The sequence below is a fragment of the Gossypium raimondii genome, chromosome 5 (genome assembly GCF_025698545.1).
Source record: "Gossypium raimondii isolate GPD5lz chromosome 5, ASM2569854v1, whole genome shotgun sequence".
In the NCBI taxonomy this organism is placed as follows: Eukaryota; Viridiplantae; Streptophyta; class Magnoliopsida; order Malvales; family Malvaceae; genus Gossypium; species Gossypium raimondii.
The window spans coordinates 23,131,593-23,155,277 of NC_068569.1; the positions used below are offsets into that span (position 1 = coordinate 23,131,593).

Consider the following 23,685-nt stretch of genomic DNA (forward strand, 5'->3'; position numbering starts at 1 on the left):
CTATAAAATAGCAATATTAGTAAAATACATAGAGACAATATTTACCTTAGTAACAAAATCCACCATGCTAACAACATGAAAGCATTGCCCTATTCCTTGTAGAAAATTGTTCACATCCCTCGTAACCCAAGAACCCTTGAACTCTTTCACCTTAGGGATATCAATATTGTGCTTGGGTGTCACAACTAGCACATTATTTACCCATGTCTACTTTGCACAAAGCAAGCTTCTCTTAAGCTTGTCCATCTATTTTTCTAAGCCTTCACTATGACTTCAAAAGCATCATTCCTCTTGGTCAACATATCCACTGTGGTGTTAAGAGCCTTCAACCATCTAAATGTTTTTTTTCACGTCCTTCATGGATTCTTTGAGTTTGAAAACTCTGCCATCTATCATTAATAACATATTCCTTGAACTACTTTCTTAGCCCTCCCACGGGTCTTTAGTAAGACACTTTGACCATCTGTTTGAGTCACCATCTCGACTCAATGCCTTAACTGAATCTTGCTCTGACACTAATTGTCATGGGCCTGAATTTTAACGGATCAAACTGTGCATCCTTAAGTGGCTATGCCATTACCTGCCTATTACAAGCTTATTCTGCTTCCGACTTAAACATATGTTTGGTTGAAGGGAATACCTATTACGTGTGTATTCCATTCCGGCCTTAAGTAGAAAATTTTAGGGATTTTTATTCCCTTCCCTCTTCACCGTTTACCCATTCCGTCCCAAATCAACCCTATTTTACCCTCACAAATTCTCACCTCAAAAACACTCAACGGAAGCCATTTCTTGCTTCCTCCGACTCCGGCATTCCTCCCCTTCATCCAAGGTAAGGTGAATATTTTTGTTTCACTGACAGAACCTAAAATACGAAAGCCAGAAGCCGCTTCAACATTTTCATCTTTGGATTTCTGAGGTTGTATCCTAAATCCTGCTAAGAAAAATGGTAAATTTCTAGATCCTTTTTATTATAATTATTTCATTTTCCCATTTTTCTCTGTTTTGCCATTTTTTTAAAATGTTTGTGTTTGAATCTAATTAAATGATTAATTTAGAGTATGAAAGTTCATATTTTTTAGGAATTATTTTACTATGGATGCCATTCAGTTTCGTAACATGAATAAAGAATTTGTTTCAGCTGAATATTTTTAAAAGAAAAAATATTATTTTTTGGGGGGAGAAGTTGTTATGGTGTTGTGGACTTTCTTTTTAGTTCCAAGTATAAGCCGAACTATGTTACCTGAGTTATTATTATTTTAATATTCTGTGTCCAACAAATATCTTGACAGATGTATGGAATAATTGAGCTTATCTGTGTTGAAACATACCTGTTTTAGATACTCACCTTCGCGTCCAGTTACAATTTGTTTTGAATAAATCTGATGCTGATAGACTCCTCTGAGTTCAGGCAAAAACCCCTTTTGTTTATGGTATAGTTTAAAGTATGTTTGTTGATAAACTCATGGAGATGTTGGGATTTGGCAGTTGATGTGATTTCCATGGTAGAGAAAGAGCCAATGGAAGCTTCAGCCTTAGCTTATGTTTTTAAGTACTTGAGAGTTAATAGTGTTCTTATCAATTTGTTGATTTCATGGTATGAAACTTTAGTTTCTTCTTTATTCTGTGACTCTAGATTTCTTTCTAATGTTGCTTGAATTGAATATGATAATGTGTCTGGATAGGTATGTGTGTGTATCTATATTGAAGTTTTTCATGTATTTTGGGGGTCATATCTCCATATCTAAATACGCATTGGACATAGATACTTCACAAAAAATGAAAGAGTTGAGGAAACTTTTAGTTTATGGCATGCATTTCTTTAGTGTTTTTACAGATTTCCATATTTGTGATGATGTTTCTTTTCTACACCATATGATTTAACAGGGAGAATGCGACAGCGGATAAGGTGAAGAAACAACATAGGAAAGTAATGGTAGTGAACGAGCCACATAAGATTCTTTGACTAACAACTTTAGTCATTTAGAGGTTGTTTATCCATCAATTTTCACAACTAGTTTTAACCTGTCAGAGGCTATGGTTTAATCGAATAAGCCATTTTTTCCGAGTCTAGCATTGATTCTTCATTCTTCCAATCATTTCTAGGATGCCACTTAATTGCCTATTTTGTGACTGGGTTTTAGCTATGTTTGAGAACCTTGGATTGATGGTCACAGTTATACATGACTTGAAACGCATACTTTTGTCAAAGATAACAGTTTGCTACCTCTGGTGCCATTTTGAAATTCTCTAGCTAGAAGTGAAGCAGGAATAATATCGGATTGGAAGGAATTTTGAAAGGGACTTGGTTGTTTTTATCTAGTTATTCGGATGTAAATTGACATCTATTATGCAATCTTTCATGGCATTTACGAGTGTTGATTTTCTTCACAAGTTGGGGTTTGGAGGTTACTCAAATGGAAGTTTGTTGTTTGTCTGACATTCTGGGAAATCAACCATTGTGACTTCCCCAAGTTCTGCTATTGCATTGGAGGGTTTTCTGTGTTTTTAGTGGTAGCGCAGCATTCCCAGATTGTGCTTACCGGAAATTCGATGAGTACTTGCAAGCAGATGGTTTGATTTTTCTTATTTTATTGCTCGTTGGAAATAATTGCATTCTTCCTTTGATGAAAAGCTCCTTAAGTTTCACCGTTGATAATTTTTTGATAATTTTTTGTGTTTGTAATATTTGAATGATTTAATGAGATGATAGAATGTGATTACAATATTGTAACTTTTTCATGTTGTAAAATTTTATAACATATGGATTATGACATATAAACTAATGAAATTATGTAACTTTTGTTAATATATGAATATTATGTTTGGATGTAAAATATAATTAGCAAGTTATTTGTTACTTCTAATAATTTTGTTTTTATTTAGAATAATTAAATTATTTGTTTCACTAATGATATTTTAGTACATTAAATATGTATTATGGTTTAAAAATAATAAAGTAGATTATATATTATTTTTATAGTATTATATATTATGATTTTAGTAAATTCATATAAGAATAATTATATTAAGAATTTTATTAAATTATATATTTTATTAAATTATATTTTATAGTATTATATATTATGTTTTAGTAAATTCATATAAGAATATTTAATATTAAGAATTTTATTAAATTATATTTAATAATAATTATATTAAAATATGATTAAATTATTTATTATTTATATTAATAATCTTATTAAAATTTAATAACAATAACAATAATCATCTACCTAAAAAATTTCTGCTAAAGGTATTTTAGTTAATTTAGTTTTTTTCTTTATGCTATTACAATATCATTCTATTCAACAAAATACAAGAATACTATTACAGTTTTATTCTATTTCATTCAACTAAACAATTAAATTACTATTACGCCTCTATTCCATTACAGCTCTATTCTATTACACCTCTATTCCATTACAGCGAAACAAACGTGCCTTTAAGTTGTAATAGGCGCCTTAATTACATGCCTTTCTACACGGGCCGTAGAAAGGTGGGAAACGTAGAGGGCGGGAAAAAAAGGGATGGCGCGTGGAAGTTCAAAGTACATTTACGATAAAGGGGTGGGACCAAGTCGTTAACAGGGAACAGAGATGAGACCCAGCAGATAAATCATCTGATCTTTACTGTTTCTAACGTCAGATATTCTTTTGGCAATTTCACAATCTTTTTCTCTTCACAAATTGGAGTAAACTTGATCTAATTTTTTATTTAATAATAAAAACATTTAGTTTAGTTATAAAAATATAAATATTAGTAAAAAAATATTTTTTGATATTTTATTATTATATTGAACAGTCGTTTTGATTTGATCAGGCTTAGCCCCAAAACGAGCCTGGCTACTGATAGACAGGTCCTGCACAGCCCATTTCGTCATTGTCATTGGACCATGTGCAATGTCGGGTACAAGTGGGTGACGGCCTGCTCACAAATATTAAATACGAAAATAATGTAATAAAAGAACATGATTAAATTGATATGTTTAGTAAATTTATTAAATTTGCCTTAAAAAATAAATCTATTAAATTTCTAAAGAGGTGCTATATTCTAATATTGTTTGTTTTGCTGATAATATCTTACAGAAATTGACAGACTCGAGAGCAGTCTTTGGTGCTGTGTCGTGTAATCATAGTGCGAGTAATGGAAGGAATGAAAGCTGGTGTAAACCCCGAATGTAATGTTGATGCAGCCACTTTTGAGAATGAAACAGTGATCAATAGGGGGCACAAACGACATTGTGGTTAACTGTTGTACTGGGCACAAATTAGGAAGCTTGGCCTTTCATCTAGGAGAAGTTATGGCAGTGGGGAAGTTCTTTCGTGGTTTAGGGAGATGAATTATGATACCCATCAAGGCAATGAATGAGGGTTGCAGTAGAGGTGCTCATGGGCCGGGCGCCCGGCCCGGCCCGGCAACCCGCCCGAAATATGGGAGGGTTTGGGTAAAAATATAAACTCGAAATATGGGTTTGGGCAAAAAAATGAGGCCCGTTTAGAAAACGGGCTGGGTCTCGGGCACCACTTTTTTTGGCCCGGCCCGATATAATAAATATATTTATTTTTTAAATTTTTTTAATTTTAAAATACTTTTAAAATTTTTTAAAAATTTTAAAATACTTTTTTTAATTTTTAAAACAAATTTTTGGTATTTATTAAAAAATGGGCCGGACCGGGCCCAGTCTTATGATTTTTTCCCGGGCCGGGCTTGGGCAAAATTTCAGGCCCATATTTTGGACCGGGCCCAGGCCGGAAATTTTTTATGGGCCCGACCCTAACCCGGCCCGGCCCATGAGCACCTCTAGGTTGCAGTGATAATTCGGAATTTGATTTATTGATTTGTGATTGCTTATGTTAAATTCTTAATTTTAGTTTTTTTCATTAGATTTGTAGGGAGGTTCGTGTTAAATAATGTTTCAGAGTTGTTGCACTTTCTTTTGAAATTTTATTCCAATAGCCGTTAAACTCACCAACTAAAATTAAGTGTTTTTTTAGTATCATATGCAAATAACAAGATGACATAATATTACACATGTAATAATATATTTATCACATAAGATTTTGAAATTTACAAAATTTAACTTAATGAATTTAACCACTTACATTTGGATCAATATTGAAATTTCAAATTTTAAAATGTGTATATTAAAATGACCAAATTAAAATACAAAGACTAAATTCATAACTTACATACAGTATAATTTAATTTTAATTTTTGATGCATTTATTTAAGGCTTATATGTCAAAAGACCTTTTAAGAAAAATCAATTAAATATAGTACTAATTACACACCCAATTAAGTCCCCATCATTAATAAAAATTTAATTAAACTCCTTTATTAACAGTTTTTCTATTTAAATTATTTAAATTTTATAAAAACATATAAAAATTATTAAAACTAATAAATATTATTCAATTTTCATCTCGAATTTCCCACACGTTTGCTTCATACCGTCATTTATTATTCAAACAAAAAAAATAATACTGTGATTTAACCTAATAATTATAGTAGATAAATTCTTCGAATCTACTCATAAATTCGAATCTACTAGAGAGAATGCATGGATACCTTCATCTGATGTTCTTCCAAGCGAGGTTCTTATGAGAGATGATACACCTAATGAGGGATTTGGTGATTCAGATGAACATAGTAATGAGAATGAAGGTATTCCTCCTAATGAGGCACCATCAAACCCTTCTCATGAAACTCCTAATTTAATGGTGGGTTTGGATGGGCGATTGGATGCGGTGCGGTGCGTTTAGCTTACTTTTTGTCTCACGCTACAGTATCTAATCTCACCGCCACCGCTGTTTTTACATCAACTGCAGGTAAACGCACCGCCCATCCAAACTCACCATAAGAAAGCAAACACTTGGGGTTGTACCTAATAATTATAGTATATTCGAATTTATGAGTAAATTCGAAGAATTTATCTACTATAATTATTAGGTTAATCTACTATAATCGATTAATCTACTCATTCAATTGTGGTTCAATTCCTTTCTTCTTAAATCATTTAAAATCAAGATTTTCCTACATAACATGTTAAATGTTATACTAAGATTTTTATATTTGTAAATTATTAATTTCAATAAACTTTATGCATTAAAATAATGATAAAGTTAACACTAACCTGTGTTTTTTTAGCCCACCATTCTTCGGTAGCATCAACCGTCTTTTTAGATGGACACCATCCTATACCTGTAGATTTCTTAAGCAACTCTCTCTGTAACCTCCATTCCTTTTTTACTGTATCCCACTTATTTTTCAATTGAGGTTTTCCATAATTTTTTGTGTTTTTGTTTGAAAAATAACAATGACATTTTCCCATCTTTTTGAGTTTAGATGAGTTGTCGGTTTATTACCAGCATTGACTTTATTCACGGAAAGTTCACAAAATATCAACGTCAGCTCATCATCCCAAACAACTTTTGTTGCTAAGGTACTATCTCCCTCCACAAAATTTCGTGTCTTTACCATCTATTATTATTTTGATTTTAAATGTCAACCGACATAAAACCATAAATATATGTATCATAATAAGCATCATTTAAAGATCATCGTTATAACAAATATAAGCAAACATATATCTTAAGATATCATGATATATATACATCCACGCATTTGTAAAGCTCCTTCAATATTTCTCACAAAACTCTTTAACAATTTGTATTGTACTAAACAAAATAATAGAATATAAGTATTTAATTTTCACTCATATGAGACATGTATACATGTATATCATGTCTCCACACCGATTTCCAAATATGAATGAAAAACTAAGGGTGTCCAATATGAATACTTAAAAAAAAAATTAAGAGTCAATGTGACATAGTTTAACATTAGCACCAAATCATACAACATTTCATTACTTCTTGGTTAATTGTATAACCATGTTAGATAGATTTTCCACACCACCTAAGTTTCATATGTCTAGATTTTCTAAAGATTTATAACAATTCTGCCTCTCAAACACAAAGATATGTAAGGGATTGAGAAGGCTAAAATTCTTTCAAAAGGGGGATCTTTCAAAGCTGTTTTTCTCAAGATTTGTTGGTCTCAAAAGCTTACATCATTTGAAAAGAAAACTGAAGAAGCATAAGAACGTATATGTCTATATGGAAAGACTACATCTCTAATATCATTAGAGCAAAACTCAATTGCCTATTCAAATGTAATAAATTAGTTTTTAAACACACCCTTTGTTCTTAGCCTACTAATTTTTTTGTTCTTCAAGAATTTCCCCGATTTTATCGTTTGTTTCATCATTTCAATCTTGTATTAAGAAGAAAAACTACAACTGAGCACTACATTGCACTAAAAAATTCTTAAAAAATTCCCAACTACAAGCTAAAATTTTGCATTCATTGTAGAAGTGGAAACTACAACTCGTATTTACAGATACCCCCAACTGATCAATAATCTAATCTAAACTCGGAAAATTTAGAAACGAGACGAAAACATAACATGAACATGATACCATACTCAACACAAATATATAAATACTAACCTTTAGGCAAAGAAAAAAGTAGCGGCCACAACTAAGAACAAAGCAAAAAAGTAGAGAGAAACCAGCAATAATCACTATTTTAGTTCTCAAATCTGAAAAACAAGTGACTCTTTTGTTCCCAAATCTGGAAACAAATAAGGTTGAGAAAGAAATTAGTTTAACTTTCAATGATAAAATGGTAAAATAATAAATAAAAGTATGGGTACTTTTGTCTCTTAAAAAAATCTACTGCTTTATTGGGTTGAACTGGTGCTAAAACCTCCAATAAAATTTGAAGCTATCAGTGTGATTGAAATAAATTTAAACGTACTGTTGATGCTAATTGAAACAGGCTATCAGTGAGGTTGATAGCAGTTATCTACCCCAAGTGCACTACACTGGCATTAAATGCTAAATTAAAGGAAGCCTAAATCTAATATCCAACTAACCCCTTTGTAAATATGCAAATGCAGACGGTCCAAAAGTAAATTATAAAAAATTGAAAATTTCTATTTATATTTTTCTTGTATTATTTTTAATATGTCATAATAATTCTGGAACATATATTTATAAAAAATTTCACACATTAATTATTAATATCATATAAATAAAATAAACTCATTCCATTTTATTGTTTTTAAAATCATGCTTAAAATTATGGCATCCTAAAAAAATGTCACTTGAATTTTGTAAGGAAAGTTTAAAATTATATTTGTGAATCAGTTAAGTCTTAATTTGATTGATATTGATATTGTTGTCATTATAGGAAGATGTAAGTTTAAACTTTTTATTTTTCTATTTAAGGGTTGAAAGAAGTTACGCTCTAAATATTATATATAAAAAAACCTTTTAATAAAGATGCAAAAGTGATAGTGAAACTTAAATAAATAAATAAAAGGTTAGATTTGGTTTCTAAAATATTTTTATTTTAGAAATTAAATTTTAAACTATTGAAAAATATGTTTAATAAATAGAAATAAAAAATTTATTTTTAATAATGAAAACATATTTGGTTTTTATTTTTAAAATAAAATTTGAGAAATAAAAAAGTACATCTATATGGATTTCAGGTACCAATTTAGTATTTAAAATTTGATTAGAAAAATTTAATTGATTTTTTCCAAGAATTTTTTGTGAAAACTAGAAAATAATTTTTATATATTTTTAAAAAATTCAACCAAATATATTTTATTTAAACAACAACTAAAACTAAAATGGCCTCAGTTTGGTAAAATCAGAGGAAACCTAAATCTCTCTACGGCCTATGCATATATAATAATAGAGAGAAAGCAAAGCAGAAAGTCAAAATGGAAATGCCCACAAAAGTTATCTGTTAAAAGAAGCAATGTAGAGATGGAAAGATGCTCAACTATTTGAACTTTGAAACAAATGAATATGTGCCCACCATGTGTTCGATATTTTAACCCGAAAGAGCAAAACAATTTGAGTATATTCCTTCTTGTAAAGCTGTACTTTTGAGCTTTTTATTTTCTATGTCAGACTTCAAGATTACATTTTGGAAGCTGCATTTGAAGTTTCCATTTTTCACATGTTTCTTTGCAAATTGCAATACAATAATATTATCAAATTTCCATTGTCTTTATAGATATGGGTTTACGTACATTACCAAAAATCACGCTTAAAAAGCTTGTTATGAGAATGGATTTTTCCTTTTCAACAAAACAGTCCTAATTTCACAATAAAGTATTTTTTTTATTTAAAACATCTCTCGAATATGCTTACTGGAAATTATCGTTTTATTTTTCGATGTCCACAAGACACTAACCCTTCAAACATTTGTGACACCTAAATCACAGTACATGGGTACAATCTGACACCCGTAGTTGAATCAGCACTAGATTCTACTATAAAATCTCACCCACTAACATGTTTTAACTATACTAACTCTATACGGTATTTCACAATGGATTGTTGGATCAATTTTGTTCGAGTATCGGTACGAATGGTTGATTTGGGTTAAAAAGCGATTGATTTAGTAAAATTAATTTTTTCTATTTTAAAAAATAATTTTTATGATTTTTAATAATATATTTAATAGTGGAAGAAACCAGTAGACGACTACAAAGAAACTTCAAAATTACAACCTACCCTTGATGATGGAACTAGCCAAAATCTTGAAAACCTTGGTATTTGGTTATTAATTTGTATTTGTTTTAAAATTTTATAAAAAAGTTAGGGTGAACTACATCATTAGTCACTAAATTATTGATTAGTTTTTGTTTTTGTCACTTAACTAAAAAATTATAATTTGCTCATTAAACTATTTGAAAATTTTCATTTAAGTCACTGGGCTATTAAGTTTTTCTTTTAAAAGTTCTGTTAGCGAGCTTTAAGCAACAATTCGATGATTGATATAGTATATTAGTACCCGTCGACGAGTAGAAGAACATACTCTATATTCAAGTCGATCTGACAGTCTGTGTCAAAAATTGGAGAAAAAAACTGTTTAAATTTTTGTTCGTAAAATTGTGACGTTTAAAGTTGTTTCTTGAAAAAAAATTGAACTGTAGAAAAGGAAATAAAAGACAACTTTCGATTGGTGTAGGCAACACGAATAGAGAAAGCCATGTAATATCGATTAACAACATAATGACTTAAATGAAAACTTTTGAATAGTTTAGTGATCAAATTGTGACTTTTTTAATTAAGTGGCCAAATCGAGAATTTATCCATAAATTAGTAACTAATGATGTAGTTTACCAAAAATATTATAATGAGTGTATTTTTATAATTTTACCTTCTATAAATCAAATAATAAAATTTAAATTTAAACCATGATAAAATAAATTATTAACATTTAACTTTGCATTTGAATTTTATATGAATTTTTAATAATTATATTTCTTAATAACTGAAAATACTCCTACGGTAGAAAAAAGGAGAGGCAAAAAGAAAAAGCTATAAAAAATTATAAAATTATGGTGAACTCTCCCACTCTTGCTAATCTCTTGATTTTTCTTTCTCAGTTTCTTTCTGTTAGGTCCTCTCTCTCTCTCTCTCTCTCTCTCTCCATATCTTTCTTTTCTTACTTCATTGTCACTGTTCCTCATATCTCTGCACACCCAAAAAGAAACCCAGAAACAAAGTAAGGGGGAAGCTTTAGAATATTTAGCAGTGTTAGTTCACCTCGAGAGAATATTTTTTATTAGAGAAAAAAAAAACCAAGTTGAAAGTTATAGTTCCATTATATTTCCCTCCTTTTTTTTTAATTTTTTTTTAAAATTTTTGATTTGCTTGGGCTTTCATCAAATCAAAGAAGCTCTGCAAATTTTGGAGTCATTTTTGGGTTTGCATTTTGTGGGGTTCAAATGTGGAGTAAAGAGCAGTTTTGCTGGATTTTAATGCCGGCTGGAGAGTCGAGGGAGTTTTGAATGGAATTACAAGAGTTAATGCTTTACTTTTTCCGACATTTCTTGGAGAGGATATAATCAGCTTTGGTTCAATCATGGTAACAAGATTTGATTTTAAGCTTCGATTTGCTGTCGTTATATTCGAGGTAAACCTTCGATTTCACTGTAAATTTTCTCATTTTCTTTTTCTTGAAAAAAATTGAATCCATGGGTTTTCTGGTAGAAATCAAAATGGTGCAGAGCTCTTGCCGTTACTGAGATAATTAGTGGGAAAAAGATCAGATATTTCCCATTTTTTCTGTCTAATATTTTTCTTAAACAAAATCAAATCATTTTGCTTTGTTTTCTCTTCGTATAAAGATGGAATTAATTTGGTTACTTTTTAGTTTTATTTATATTTACTTTACTTCCATTTTTAAAACTTTTCCGGGATCTTTCCTTTTTGGTAACTGTTCACTAGGGTTTACTAATTGAACAAAACTGTGAACTTCTAGTTTAATTCATTATTGGAATTTGAAAATTATCCAGGATTATGTATATAAAGCTTTTAAATTTTATTAATTGTTTGAAGTTGGAATTTTGTCGTTTCAAATTAGCTGGATTTGAATTCATAATTTACAAAAATATCTTTTTTGTGCCGGTATTAGTCATTCTTAGCTTGGTTTCATTATCTTCATTGTTGCGTACATAGTCTCTGTTGGCTTTTGTATTTAATTTGTTTGCCTACTTCACACTGAAACCCAAGCTTTTTCTGGCGTCTATTGCAGGTTTTATTGATATTGTTATGGTTTGGAGCAGCTACTTCGAAATTTCAGGGGCATCATCCACAATGGGAAGGCCCAGAGAGCGAAATTGGTGAAAACATTGTCTCACATTCATGTATTCATGACCAGATAATTGAACAGAGGAGACGACCAGGTCGAAAGGTTTATTCAGTTACCCCTCAATTTTATGTCCACTCCAGTACCTCAAATAATGTTCTTCACAAAGGAAGGTCCTTGCTTGAGATTTCTGAGGTGCTTGAGCATCCAAAGGAGGCTAAGCAACCTATAAGAATATATTTAAATTATGATGCCGTTGGCCTCTCACCGGATAGAGATTGTCGAAAAGTTGGTGACATTGTGAAGGTGGGTGCTTTTGTTTCGTTGGTAAACTTGGTAACATCGTAGTTCTGGTCATGATTGTGAACCTAATGTGCACCCTTGGTGTTTGCTCTCTATGCTTGTTTTGTTTTCATTTTTGTATATATTTTTATTTATCAGCTTGGGGAGCCTCCTGTGAGTTCATCTCTTGGTACACGCTCCTGCAATCCTCATGGTGATCCTCCGATTTATGGTGACTGTTGGTATAATTGCACTTTGAATGATTTATCTGGGCAAGACAAACGTCATCGTCTTCACAAGGTTGTACCCTATACATACTACAGATAAACTACAAAAGAAATTTGTATTCATTTGAATTACGATGAAGCCAATGCTAACTTTTGAAAGAAATATAATGAAGGCTCTAGGGCAGACAGCTGACTGGTTCAAGAGAACCTTGGCTGTAGAGTCTGTGAAAGGGAATTTGAGATTGAGTGGATATTCTGCATGCGGACAAGATGGAGGTGTACAGCTTCCTCGTCAATATGTTGAAGGTATCTCATTCAGTTCTGTCACTGTGGTTTGGTTCCATTTATATCTTGAATGTGGCCTCTAAGAGCACTTTCATTTTAGGTTCATTGTTTTGTAACTGTTATCTTTATCCAACTTTTCTTGCAGAGGGTGTTGCTGATGCAGACTTGGTCCTTCTTGTGACTACACGACCTACCACTGGCAACACTTTGGCATGGGCAGTAGCATGTGAACGTGACCAGTGGGGCCGTGCAATTGCTGGTAATTTCTAGTTGGCACATCTCTAAAGTGTCGAATATGTTGCTGTCTTGTGAAGTAGAAGTCTAAAACCAAAGGCAATGTTTTTGTAGGACATGTGAATGTTGCTCCTCGGCATTTAACTGCAGAAGCAGAGGCTTTACTTTCAGCTACTCTTATCCACGAGGTGTGGTGATGTTATTTTATGAATTTAGAAAAGCATAGAAGGAAATTTAGTGTCCTAAATATTGTTCTTATCCAGGTTATGCATGTTCTTGGCTTTGATCCCCATGCTTTTACGCACTTTAGGGATGAGAGAAAAAGGAGGCGTAGTAAGGTAATTGCATGGTGTTTACTATGAATATGTCCTTGAGGCATCAAAGCAATTTGCATAAGTACTGTTCGGTTATCTCTGTGTGCATTCTGCAGGTTACTGAACATATTATAGATGAAAGGCTTGGGAGGATGGTTAAACGTGTGGTGCTCCCACGTGTTGTTATGCACTCGCGGCATCATTATGGGGTATTGTTGACATTTTTTTTGTGTCGAGTTTTGTGGTTTTAGATTATTGAAACAATGAGAAAATCGAACAAATAGTTTATGGAAGTTAAATTGACAGGCATTCTCAGAAAATTTTACTGGCTTAGAGCTAGAAGATGGTGGAGGACGTGGGACATCAGGTATTCAGTTCTGTCTGTTATTTGTCTCTCTCCTCTCTATTGAGATGTTGCTTATGGGTTTTTTTTTTAACACATGGAACCTTTCTCAAAACTAGCGTACATTGCACTATATGATTCCTAACGGAAGATGCAGCAAGCAGTTTGGTCATTAATGTTTGAGTGATGACTTGGCTGCAGGATCTCATTGGGAGAAAAGGCTTTTGATGAATGAGATAATGACGGGATCCGTGGATACAAAATCAGTAGTTTCAAAAATGACACTGGCTTTGTTGGAGGATAGTGGATGGTATCAAGCTAACTATAGCATGGCAGATCATCTTGATTGGGGTCACAACCAAGGAACTGATTTTCTGACTTCTCCTTGCAATCTCTGGAAGGGAGCATATCATTGCAACACAACCAATTTGTCCGGTTGTACGTATAACAGGGAAGCAGAAGGTTACTGTCCTATTGTAAGTTATAACAGGGACCTACCTCAATGGACTCGGTACTTTCCTCAGGCTAACAAGGGTATGTTCTTGTTTGTGTTCTTTTATCTGTCTGCTTTTTGTTTTTGAGGCCCTCTTTTGTGACCTGCTCCCTCTTTTGTAATTCATATTTGAACAGGTTTCAAGATATGGGCATGTAATGCAATCATTTTATGCTTATCAATGTCATTGAACTTTTAGTTTGGTCCTCCTTGTGAGGTCTATGTACTTATGTTTTTTACTTTTCCAGGTGGTCAGTCCTCATTGGCTGATTATTGCACATTCTTTGTGGCTTACTCTGATGGATCTTGTACGGATAGTAATAGTGCAAGGGCCCCGGATAGAATGTTAGGCGAAGTGAGAGGGAGTAACTCCAGGTGAGTTTTGAGTTTCAACCTTAAAAACTTTACTAGGAATTGGTTTAAAATTTTTATATTACCTTAGGAATGGTTGATGAAGTTTTTGTTTTGATGTGATTATTAGGTGCATGGCCTCATCCTTAGTTCGTACAGGTTTTGTCCGTGGTTCTATGACTCAAGGAAATGGTTGTTATCAGCACAGATGTGTAAATTACTCATTAGAGGTATGGGTTGGTGTTTGTAAAGTCAAGCTTTGTGCTTTTGTAATTTTTTAGAAAAGCACCTTCAAAGCTTGTGTGTTATGATCGGTGTGGGCTGTAATCTTATCTTTTAGAATAAGCTACTTGGCCAATGCTGATTTACTGCAATGTCAGAATTAAACTTGTTGATCATGGCCTGGTTGACTGAAATAATACCTTTTGTTTATATCGTAAATGTTGAAACTGACAGAATAATTTGCAGGTTGAACTTTAAGCTCATTCTCACATACACTTCTTCATCCTTTTGTTTATAATTGTTTGATTAGGTTGCTGTGGATGGTATCTGGAAAGTGTGTGCCAAAGCTGGTGGACCAGTTCAGTTCCCTGGTTTTAATGGTAATTTCAATCTATTTACTTTTTAGTTAATAAGATATATCTATATGTTTTGACAATTTCTTTCGATGTTTTTTATCTGCAGGTGAACTAATTTGTCCTGCTTACCATGAACTCTGTAGTGCTGGTCCGGTTCCAGTGTCCGGGCAATGTCCCAATTCTTGTCATTTTAATGGTGATTGTGTCAGCGGAAAATGTCGCTGCTTTCCTGGGTTTCATGGTCATGATTGTAGTAAAAGTGAGCGCCAGGATCCTTCTCTATTCCATTGTTTAGCTATGTACAAAATAACTCATGGTATGCTAAATCTGTTCTGAGCTAATCCTTTTCAATAAACTGATGTTATTTTTCTTTGTCCTCTTCTGTTATACAGGATATTGCCCTAGCAATTGTAATGGGCATGGGACGTGTCTGTCAAATGGGGTTTGTGGATGTGAAAATGGTTATACTGGCATTGACTGTTCCACTGGTAATGTGTTTATTTAGCTGTTATTCTGTAAGTTTCTTTTTTTGTGAAGAAAAATTTGAGAGGTTTGATCTTTTTGTCATTTTTGCACAGGCCTTTTTAGAGCACTTTTATCAAATAGTTAAGCACACAAATAAAAGATATATTTCTTTCCTTTTCAAAGAAAAAGAATTGAAGAGGGCTGTTTCAATATGCTTATATATTCATAGACACCTCCTAAGGTTCTCATGTCATTTTTGATACCATTTCATGATGCGAAATATGTAATCCTCCTACTTATGTCGGGATAAATACAGGCGGTTAATACCATATCCCCCCTGCCCCCATTCTTTACCTTTTTGCTTTGAATTTCATATGCAGCCGTTTGCGATGAACAATGTAGTCTTCATGGTGGTGTCTGTGACAATGGAGTTTGCGAGTTCCGCTGCTCTGACTATGCGGGATACACATGCCAGAACAGCTCCACTCTCCTCTCTAGTCTTTCTGTATGCAAAAATGAGTTGGAGAGAGAGTTGTCTGGGCAACACTGTGCACCCAGTGAGGCAAGTATATTGCAACAGCTTGAAGAAGTTGTCATCATGCCGAATTACCACCGTCTATTCCCAAGTGTTGCTCAGAAGTTGTTTACTAATCTCTTTGGAAGCAGCTACTGTGAATCAGCTGCCAAGCGACTGGCCTGCTGGGTAAAACATCCCATCCCTATCGTTTTATTCATCTCCATAGTTATTTTTGCTTTTGGTTCATGGCTCTTATTTTCCTCACGAGCTTGACTCTAAACACCGATCATATATGACCAGATATCGATCCAAAAATGCGATAATGATGGGGACAACAGACTACGAGTATGCCATTCAGCATGTCAGGCGTATAATTTAGCATGTGGAGCATCACTAGACTGTTCGGACCAAACTCTGTTTAGTAGCGAGGAGGAAGGCGAGGGGCAATGCACCGGCTCTGGCGAGATGAAGGTTTCGTGGTTCAATCGTTTCCGAAATCGTTTATTTTCAAGCAATTCGTCCTTGAAAGGAGTGTATGTAAAATATAGCCAACTCTAGCCCCCTCCTAATTCTCTTGCTCTTGTTCCTTCTAAATTTGGCTTGTAATATTTCTAGGGTTCCAGTGTAGGAAAGTTGTAGAAAAATAGGAAAATTTGGGTTTTGATTAGGCTTTAAAGCCAAATGTAGAGAAAATTGAAAAAGAATGTAAAAGCAGCAAAAGAAAAAAAAAATAGAAGAAACCAAAAGGAAGATGCTCTTGTGAGCGAGTGTCCGGATGTTTGGCCGAAGGCCTTTGGAAAGGAAATGTCTCAGATTATTGTCTTCTTCACTTTTAGGTAAACTATATAAGTAATTTATAAACATTTTGATTACTGTGCCGTTACCAATCTTAAAAATGTTATGAATTGTGATGACATCATCACGTTTCTTATCTTTTCCTTTTCTTTTTTTTCCCCTGTTCCTTCATCACCATCTTCGTCTCACCTATGAACTCTCATCTTCAACATTCAACTCTCATCTTCAACCCACTAATACCCCACGAACCAGAAAACCCAAACGTCAACAACAAACCCCCAAATCCATGAATTTGGATAGTGGAGAGGAAAAGCCTGATGAGGCTTTGGTGCTCCATTCGCAGATCTCAACGGTGAAATTGAAGCTTAAGAGTAGATAAACAACGTACAGAAAACAAAAGCTGATCCGACGATGGGGGAGGGAGATCGGAGAAAGGTAGGCTACAACTTTGGTTTTAGATCAAGAAAATCGGTGATGATTTTGAAGAAATGGAAGATAGATTCGAAAAGAGCATGAGAAAACGAAGTTGGAGATGAAGCTTGGGCTCCTCTAGCCATCGGAAATGACGACCGGCGCGGCGACCCGACACCGGAGTTAGCCAGATTCTGGGTTTGGCTTCTGGTTTTAGAGCGTTGATAGAACATTTGAGTTGGAGAGGGAAGAAAAGAAACTAAAAAAAGAAAGGAAAGAAAACGAAAAAAAACAAAAAACAAATGGGCTCTACGCTTATAAAAAAATAAAAAATTAGGATAAATTACATTAACAATAATAAAACAGTTATTCAGCTTTTAACACAGTTAATTAACAAATCAGTCCTATAACTATTTTTCATTAAAGATGTAACGAAAAATTGATCTGTCATTTAACTGGTCATGTAATAGCCCGATTTTAGGCCTAGTCGGAACAGTAGTTTCGGGACCACAAATCTGACGAAAAAAAAATGTAATGGCTTGAATTTTCAGAGGTGTCGGAACGGTGATTCGAGATCACTAAATTCGACAAATGGGTAGAAAATATTATTAATTTAGTGAGTATAAGTTAAATGTAAAGTTAGGAAAATTTTTGAAATAGTGAATAGTGCACTAGAAATAAATATTAAAATAATTAGAATCGAAATGAGGTATCAAGACCTCGGGGATTTTAAACCGAGCCATAAATATTTTTATAAATATTTATGGAGTGTTAAAAAGTTAGTATTAAAGTTTCGTTAAGAAATTTTAAAGTTCCGATAATTAATTGAACAAAAAGGACTAAATTGTAACAAATGCAAAATTATAGGAAATGATTAAATAGCTTAAATGATAAAAGGAAGAGGGCTTAAAAGGAAAATAGACCCAAGGCCTATTTGGGCTGGACGGCAGGGGCATGAAATCAGCAGAAAGTAAAGAGAATTAAGGGCAAAATTGGAATATTGCAAAAATTGCTTAATAAAGTTAGGACCAAAGTGGAATTATCTAGATTTCTCTTCATTTTTCTAAATTCTCATCAGCTAAAACACCATGGAAAGGCTTCTTCAAGCTGGTTCTTCATATTTTTATTACAAGTAAGTTCAATTCTTGACTATTTCTTGAATTTTTTGTATTTTTATGACTTTTACAACTAGGCCCACTTGTTAAATTCATTAGTTTGTGATTTTATGAAAGAAGTTGAAAGTTGATATGAATATGTGCTGGAACTATATGATGATTTATCATGAAATTAGAGCTTTAAATTGTTCATATGCTGATTGTATTGAAAGAATTGAATAGAAAGTGAATGTTTGGGACCTAATAGAAAAAGAGTTTGAAGATAGAGTTATATGTGGAAATTCTGAATGCCAATAGTTGTGTAACAGCTTATAATGTCTAGGTAAAGTATTAATTGAGAAAATTAGATTAATTGAGGGGTTAATTGAGAAAGGACCGAATTGTATAAACTGTGAAATTTGGGGCAAAATGGAAATCAACATTTTGCACTAAAGCAGTTTTGGACAGCAGCAGTAGTGTAACTTTGAAAAATCACCAAAAATTGTAGAAATTGAATTAGAGGATGAATAAAATATGAAACTAAAGCTTATTGAGTCTAGTTTCTTATAAAATAAATGATGTGAGCAATGGAATTGTAAATCATGAGATATAATAGATTTTGTGAGATAAGGTCAGAATGAATTCGGGTTCCCCTGTTCTGACTTTGAAAAATCATTAAAAATTGTACAAAAATGATTATGAGTTATAATTTATATGGTTAGAATCCTTAATGAGTCTATTTTTAGAAGAAACAAACGAAAATATTATCCGAATTCTGTACAATGAGATAATTAATTTTTAGTGAAGAGTGGTCGGAACTGTCAGACAGCGAAACAGGGGAAGCTTTAAAGAATAAACTGTACTATTTTGCTAAACCAAAAATTCTGAAAATTTTATGGTATGAAGATATGTGAGTCTAGTTTCAGGAAAAATTAACGGATCTTAATTTGGAGCTCTGTAGCTCCGGATAAAAATAATGTAGTGACTCTGACTCGGATAAACAGCTTTGAATATATATATGTTAGTGAATATTGAAATTATGGTTAATGTTGTTTAAGTGTGTTATACACATTAAGGATGTGGAATGGAGAGGAGGAGGAGGAAAATTGGGAAATATATGAATGATTTGTGTATAATTGGTCATATGCTTGATTTTAATTGATAAACGATGAAATATGAATTATACTTATATTTGTGCATTAGTGGTCATGGCATGTGTGAAAAGAAAGTTTCATAGTATGTGTGTATGGTATATTCAATATATGATGTGGCATGAAATAATGTCATGAATGGTTTATGAATTAACACATGTTGGTAAGCCTGATATATGAATAAATGGTCAAATTGAGCGGAACGCCGAATTTGAGTACTTCTGATCAAGTGAAAAAGTGATAAGTGGTAATTTTAGCTACACTTATCTGATCAAGTGACAAAGTGATAAGTGGCTACACTTATCTGATCAAGAAACAAAGTGATAAGTGGTTACACTTATCTGATCAAGAAACAAAGTGATAAGTGGTTACACTTATCTGATCAAGTGACAAAGTGATAAGTGCTAAACTTATCTGATCAAGAGACAAAGTGATAAGTGGTAGCTTTAGCTACACTTATCTGATCAAGTGACAAAGTGATAAGTGCTACACTTATCTGATCAAGTGGCAAAGTGATAAGTGGTAGCCTAGCTACACTTATCTGATCAGGGACAAGTGATAAGTGATCATACGTAAGACCATAGTTATACTATAGCAAAGTGAAAGTGAAATACTCAATTTTCCGTGACCGTTCCCTAATTTGATTAAGGATGGTAAGTGACAAATGGGCCCAAAAGAATTAAAGTAAATGGATAAGTGGTAGCGTATTTATATCAGGACGATGTTGTTATTCAAACTAAAGTGATATTTTCATTGCAAAATTGAGAATTTCATAAATGTGTTATTGAATGGTATAATCAATAAACATTGAGTTAAATGGTAAATACGTATTAGTTTTGAACTTGATGTCATTGAATTGTACGTGAATTAAATGGAAATTGCTAGTGATATGATTTAAATTATGAGCATGAGAAATTGCGAATTGAATGAAATGGAAATGAAGCATTAAATTGCATGAGTATGTATCGAGTCTCGCAGGCCCTAATTATTATGATTATAATATTTTGAGGATATACTGTGAAAAGTTATAGAAACATGTTAATTATTTTGAAAGTTTTAATTTTGATGAAATTTTATAACTCGGTTAAATACGTTTACAAGTGTATGTGTTTTGGTAATGCCTTGTACCCTATTCCGGTGTTGGATACGGGTAAGGGGTGTTACAGGTCATGTTGGTATCCTACCTGTCATTTAATTAGTCCCAATTTAAGAACCCTGACTAGGCAGTAGAAGAAAAGATAAATAAGAAGAAAAAAACAGAAGAAAAGAAGAAGAGAAAAATTCTAAATCCCAATCTTTATGACTCAAATCTGGATTAGCAAAATAAATAAAATGATAAAACCAAAACCCCCCAATGCCAAAACACATTTAAGATCCATCAGAGATATCTTAGTACCGTCAAAAAGGGGTGGCAGACGAATGGCAGTGGTGGGTTGGTGCCTTGGTGGACACCGAATGGGTGTGGTCATGTGGCCTCTACTCTAGTAGTGATGATGGTGCAGCGTGAGGAAGGCAGAGTTGTTGGAGGAAGGTTGTGAGAAGAGATTGTTTGGAAGAATTCGAGAGCAAAACTATTGCTGCAAAATTTGAAAAAACAAAAAACGTGTTGAAAATTTACACATCTATATGACCATTTACGAACTCTTGCAAAGGTTAAATGCTTTGCAATTAAGTTACCCATCTATATACCATTTCATCTACCGACTTTTACTTTAAGAGAAAGCTCCCTAAAATATTAGAAAACACAGAAAAATTCGAAATCAAAATACCCTCATCTACCATCTCCACTGTCAGATGTAGATGAAACTTTGGCTACCGCTTCTCCTCTATAGACAAAATAAAAATCTGAGAAACCCGAATAAGGTTTTGGGTTGATAGATTCTAGGGATCTGAAAGTGGGTTTAATGAGCTTTGGAGGTAATGATGATATGCCATTGGTGATGAGTGGAGCTTTGGAGGTTGGGTTTACCTGGGTTTAGAAAGGGAAGTTTTAGTTCTGACGTTTCCTTAAAAATTCACCTCCCTTGCTGCTAAATGCTATGTTGGAATAGGAAAAGCTAACAATGACAATAACATTTTGTTGATTCAGATTCGCCTCTCTCTTGTTTCGGCATCTCCATTTCTTCTTTTCTTCTCCTCTTCTTCTTTTATTGTTTTGTTTGGTTCTTAAATTGAGTTTCACCATGGCTAGTTAATTAGCCATCTCAGCTAGTTAACGGGTCACATCAGGCGTCCCATTAGGTTTATAACGAAAGATGTTAGTGGGTGATTGAATTATTATTTTTTGATAATATTAGTGACTAAATTGTTATTTTTTTAAAATTAAATGATTGAATTGAAAGTTGAGTGTGTTTTATTATTGAAACAAAAGTTAAGTAACTTTTGGTGTAATTTACCTTAATAAATATTATATGTATATATATTATTTTTAAGTATTAGTGCGCCTCATCAAAAATATGATTATATGTATATATTATTTGAAAATGACGTGATGACACAATATCATTTAATGGCACAATATATAGTTCATTAGAATTTCCTAACATTTTATTATTAAATAATAATACAGTGATTAAAATATTATAAATTGATAATATTAATGATATTTTATAATAAATTAAAATTCAATGATTAAAAAGTAATTTAAATCATATATAAATAACTATTTTTATAGTTTTGTTTTCTTTTTCATCTTAAAAATTTTCTTCTAGTTATGGATAATAATCTTTAATTTAGGTAATAAGCATAAGTTATTAATTAATTTTTATATACATATTTTTTGAATCCCTGCTGCGATTCATCGTTGGTTCATTGAATTTCATTATACTGAAGGAAAATTTTCATTCTTAAGCGCGCATTTTCTTTCTGGCCAAACAAACAAAATCACAATCTTTGAAACAGTCGAAATGTCGCAACTAAAAGATCATACCTTATCATCTATTTTAAGCAAAAATGCTTTGATTTCAACGTTACATAACAATCCAATCAACAAATTCCCATAATACCAAGCATCAAATTTACCCAAGAAACTACTAATGAACATTTATTCTAACCATAATTATGAATCAAGACACAGTTGGACAAAACGTGATCAAATAATCTGACCCAGAACAAGTCCGAGTACTTGAGGCATCATCATAAGCATAACTATATGCTGTAGGACAAGCATTCTTGAACATCACCGAGAACTGCGTCGGCGAGCAAGTCTGAGGTGTAGCATGGTCGCCAGTGCAGCAAAACTCAGGCGAGTTAAACGCCGCACAGGCGCTTTTACAGGCTACGACAGAACCCGAGTCAATGACCTGCAACTCGGGCGGGCAATTGGAATTAAGATCCGAGACACAGCCTGCATATTGGCAATCCCCTGAACCACCAGTTGCCCTGACTCCTAAGGCAACGTTGTAACCATCCACCAGACTGACATCGTAAAAGTCCTTATCCCCCGAGCCTCCGCCTGCAATGGTGAACTCCACCAGGGAGACAGGTGGCGCGCCGCCGCCAGTACACTTCAGTACGCCACCACAGTCGCCAGTGACGCATTTCCCAGAGCCAGAGTTGTCAAATGTGCAGCCGGTTCGACCCCAGAATCGACCTGACCAGCCAGGTGGAGCCTGATATTGAGCTGATGAACCAGGTGCCAAAACAAATCCGCCCTCGCCAATCGCAGCACCGTTACCGGAGAGTGAACCTGGCCATACCATGAAACTGCAATGGTTTTGGAGTGTAAAAAGCGTCGCTGAAGACAGAATCGTCCCTGAAACCGTCATTAAAACCAAAGTTGAAACAATGCAACTAGAATCCAAAATCAGCTTTCAACTAAAAATGATTCACAAAAAAAAGAAAGAACAAAAGACAAACAACAAGGATACTTTATAAATTACAGATTTACCAAAAGAGAAGAGATTTAGAAAAAGAAGATAAAGCCCAGAAATCGCCATTGATGGCATTTGTAAGGAAGGAAAGATTGAGATAAATGGGAAGGAAGTGGAGAGATTTGATGCAGGGCAAAAATGGGATGGTGAGGTGTTAATATAGAAAGTTGTTGTGTGTACCCCATAAATTTTGCTTGCAAATATAATAAAAGTTTGTCAAACTTTTCGTGCTCAGTTCTCTTTGGGAGTACTGAGTAAATTATCAAAACAATTTCTAACATCAATTTCCTCTCTTCTGTCTTTTCATGGTCGGTTATGATGCTTAGATTATTAATCTCTTGCTTCGGTTCTACAAACATGGTAATTCGTGTATTTGTATGATATTTTATGCTTTTTTTTTCTAATACTAATTATGTTCTAAGATGCTATTTATTAAGTTCATACTTTATTTCGTATCTATACTTATATCACAACACCAATTTAGTTAAATAAATTATTTAATTTTTTAATAAAAGATCAAATGATATTTTTCATCTTTTACTAGTTTTATATAAGATTTATATGTAAAAATATCAATTAAGCCCCTATA

The 23,685-nt window shown here is 33.2% G+C and overlaps 2 protein-coding genes and 1 long non-coding RNA gene across 3 annotated transcripts; 2 read left to right on the top strand and 1 right to left on the bottom strand.

The window, feature by feature from the left end:
- The first annotated feature begins 612 nt into the window (after positions 1–612).
- Positions 613–2,728, top strand: LOC105770078 (uncharacterized). The gene is made up of 2 exons (XR_001126148.2): positions 613–949; positions 1,888–2,728. It is a non-coding gene; the product is annotated as an uncharacterized LOC105770078 (long non-coding RNA).
- Positions 2,729–10,443: 7,715 nt separating this feature from the next.
- LOC105770076 (uncharacterized) lies at positions 10,444–16,602 on the top strand. Its single transcript, XM_012591126.2, has 17 exons — positions 10,444–11,009; positions 11,631–11,990; positions 12,126–12,266; positions 12,367–12,499; positions 12,624–12,737; positions 12,827–12,900; positions 12,976–13,050; positions 13,143–13,235; positions 13,333–13,393; positions 13,571–13,903; positions 14,111–14,237; positions 14,344–14,443; positions 14,746–14,815; positions 14,898–15,050; positions 15,184–15,279; positions 15,637–15,959; positions 16,074–16,602. Exons 1-17 carry the CDS (start codon positions 10,959–10,961, stop codon positions 16,329–16,331), a joined length of 2,562 nt encoding a protein of 853 aa, XP_012446580.1. The 5' UTR covers positions 10,444–10,958; the 3' UTR covers positions 16,332–16,602.
- Positions 16,603–22,133: 5,531 nt separating this feature from the next.
- On the bottom strand, positions 22,134–23,275 carry LOC105770077 (pathogenesis-related thaumatin-like protein 3.5). Its single transcript, XM_012591127.2, has 2 exons — positions 23,114–23,275; positions 22,134–22,978 (listed from the first exon to the last, which is right to left on the bottom strand). The coding sequence occupies exons 1-2, from the start codon at positions 23,169–23,171 to the stop codon at positions 22,290–22,292; spliced, it is 747 nt and encodes a 248-aa protein (XP_012446581.1). The 5' UTR covers positions 23,172–23,275; the 3' UTR covers positions 22,134–22,289.
- Positions 23,276–23,685: the final 410 nt, after the last annotated feature.

Bases quoted from the DNA above. Each gene is read 5' to 3' on its own strand.
- LOC105770076 (XM_012591126.2), top strand. From the start codon at position 10,959: ATGGTAACAAGATTTGATTTTAAGCTTCGATTTGCTGTCGTTATATTC. The intron at 13,236-13,332 runs GTATTGTTGACA...TTAAATTGACAG, and splicing joins ACTCGCGGCATCATTATGGG to GCATTCTCAGAAAATTTTAC. The intron at 13,394-13,570 runs GTATTCAGTTCT...ACTTGGCTGCAG, and splicing joins TGGAGGACGTGGGACATCAG to GATCTCATTGGGAGAAAAGG.
- LOC105770077 (XM_012591127.2), bottom strand. From the start codon at position 23,171: ATGCCATCAATGGCGATTTCTGGGCTTTATCTTCTTTTTCTAAATCTC. The intron at 22,979-23,113 runs GTAAATCTGTAA...TGACGGTTTCAG, and splicing joins TCTAAATCTCTTCTCTTTTG to GGACGATTCTGTCTTCAGCG.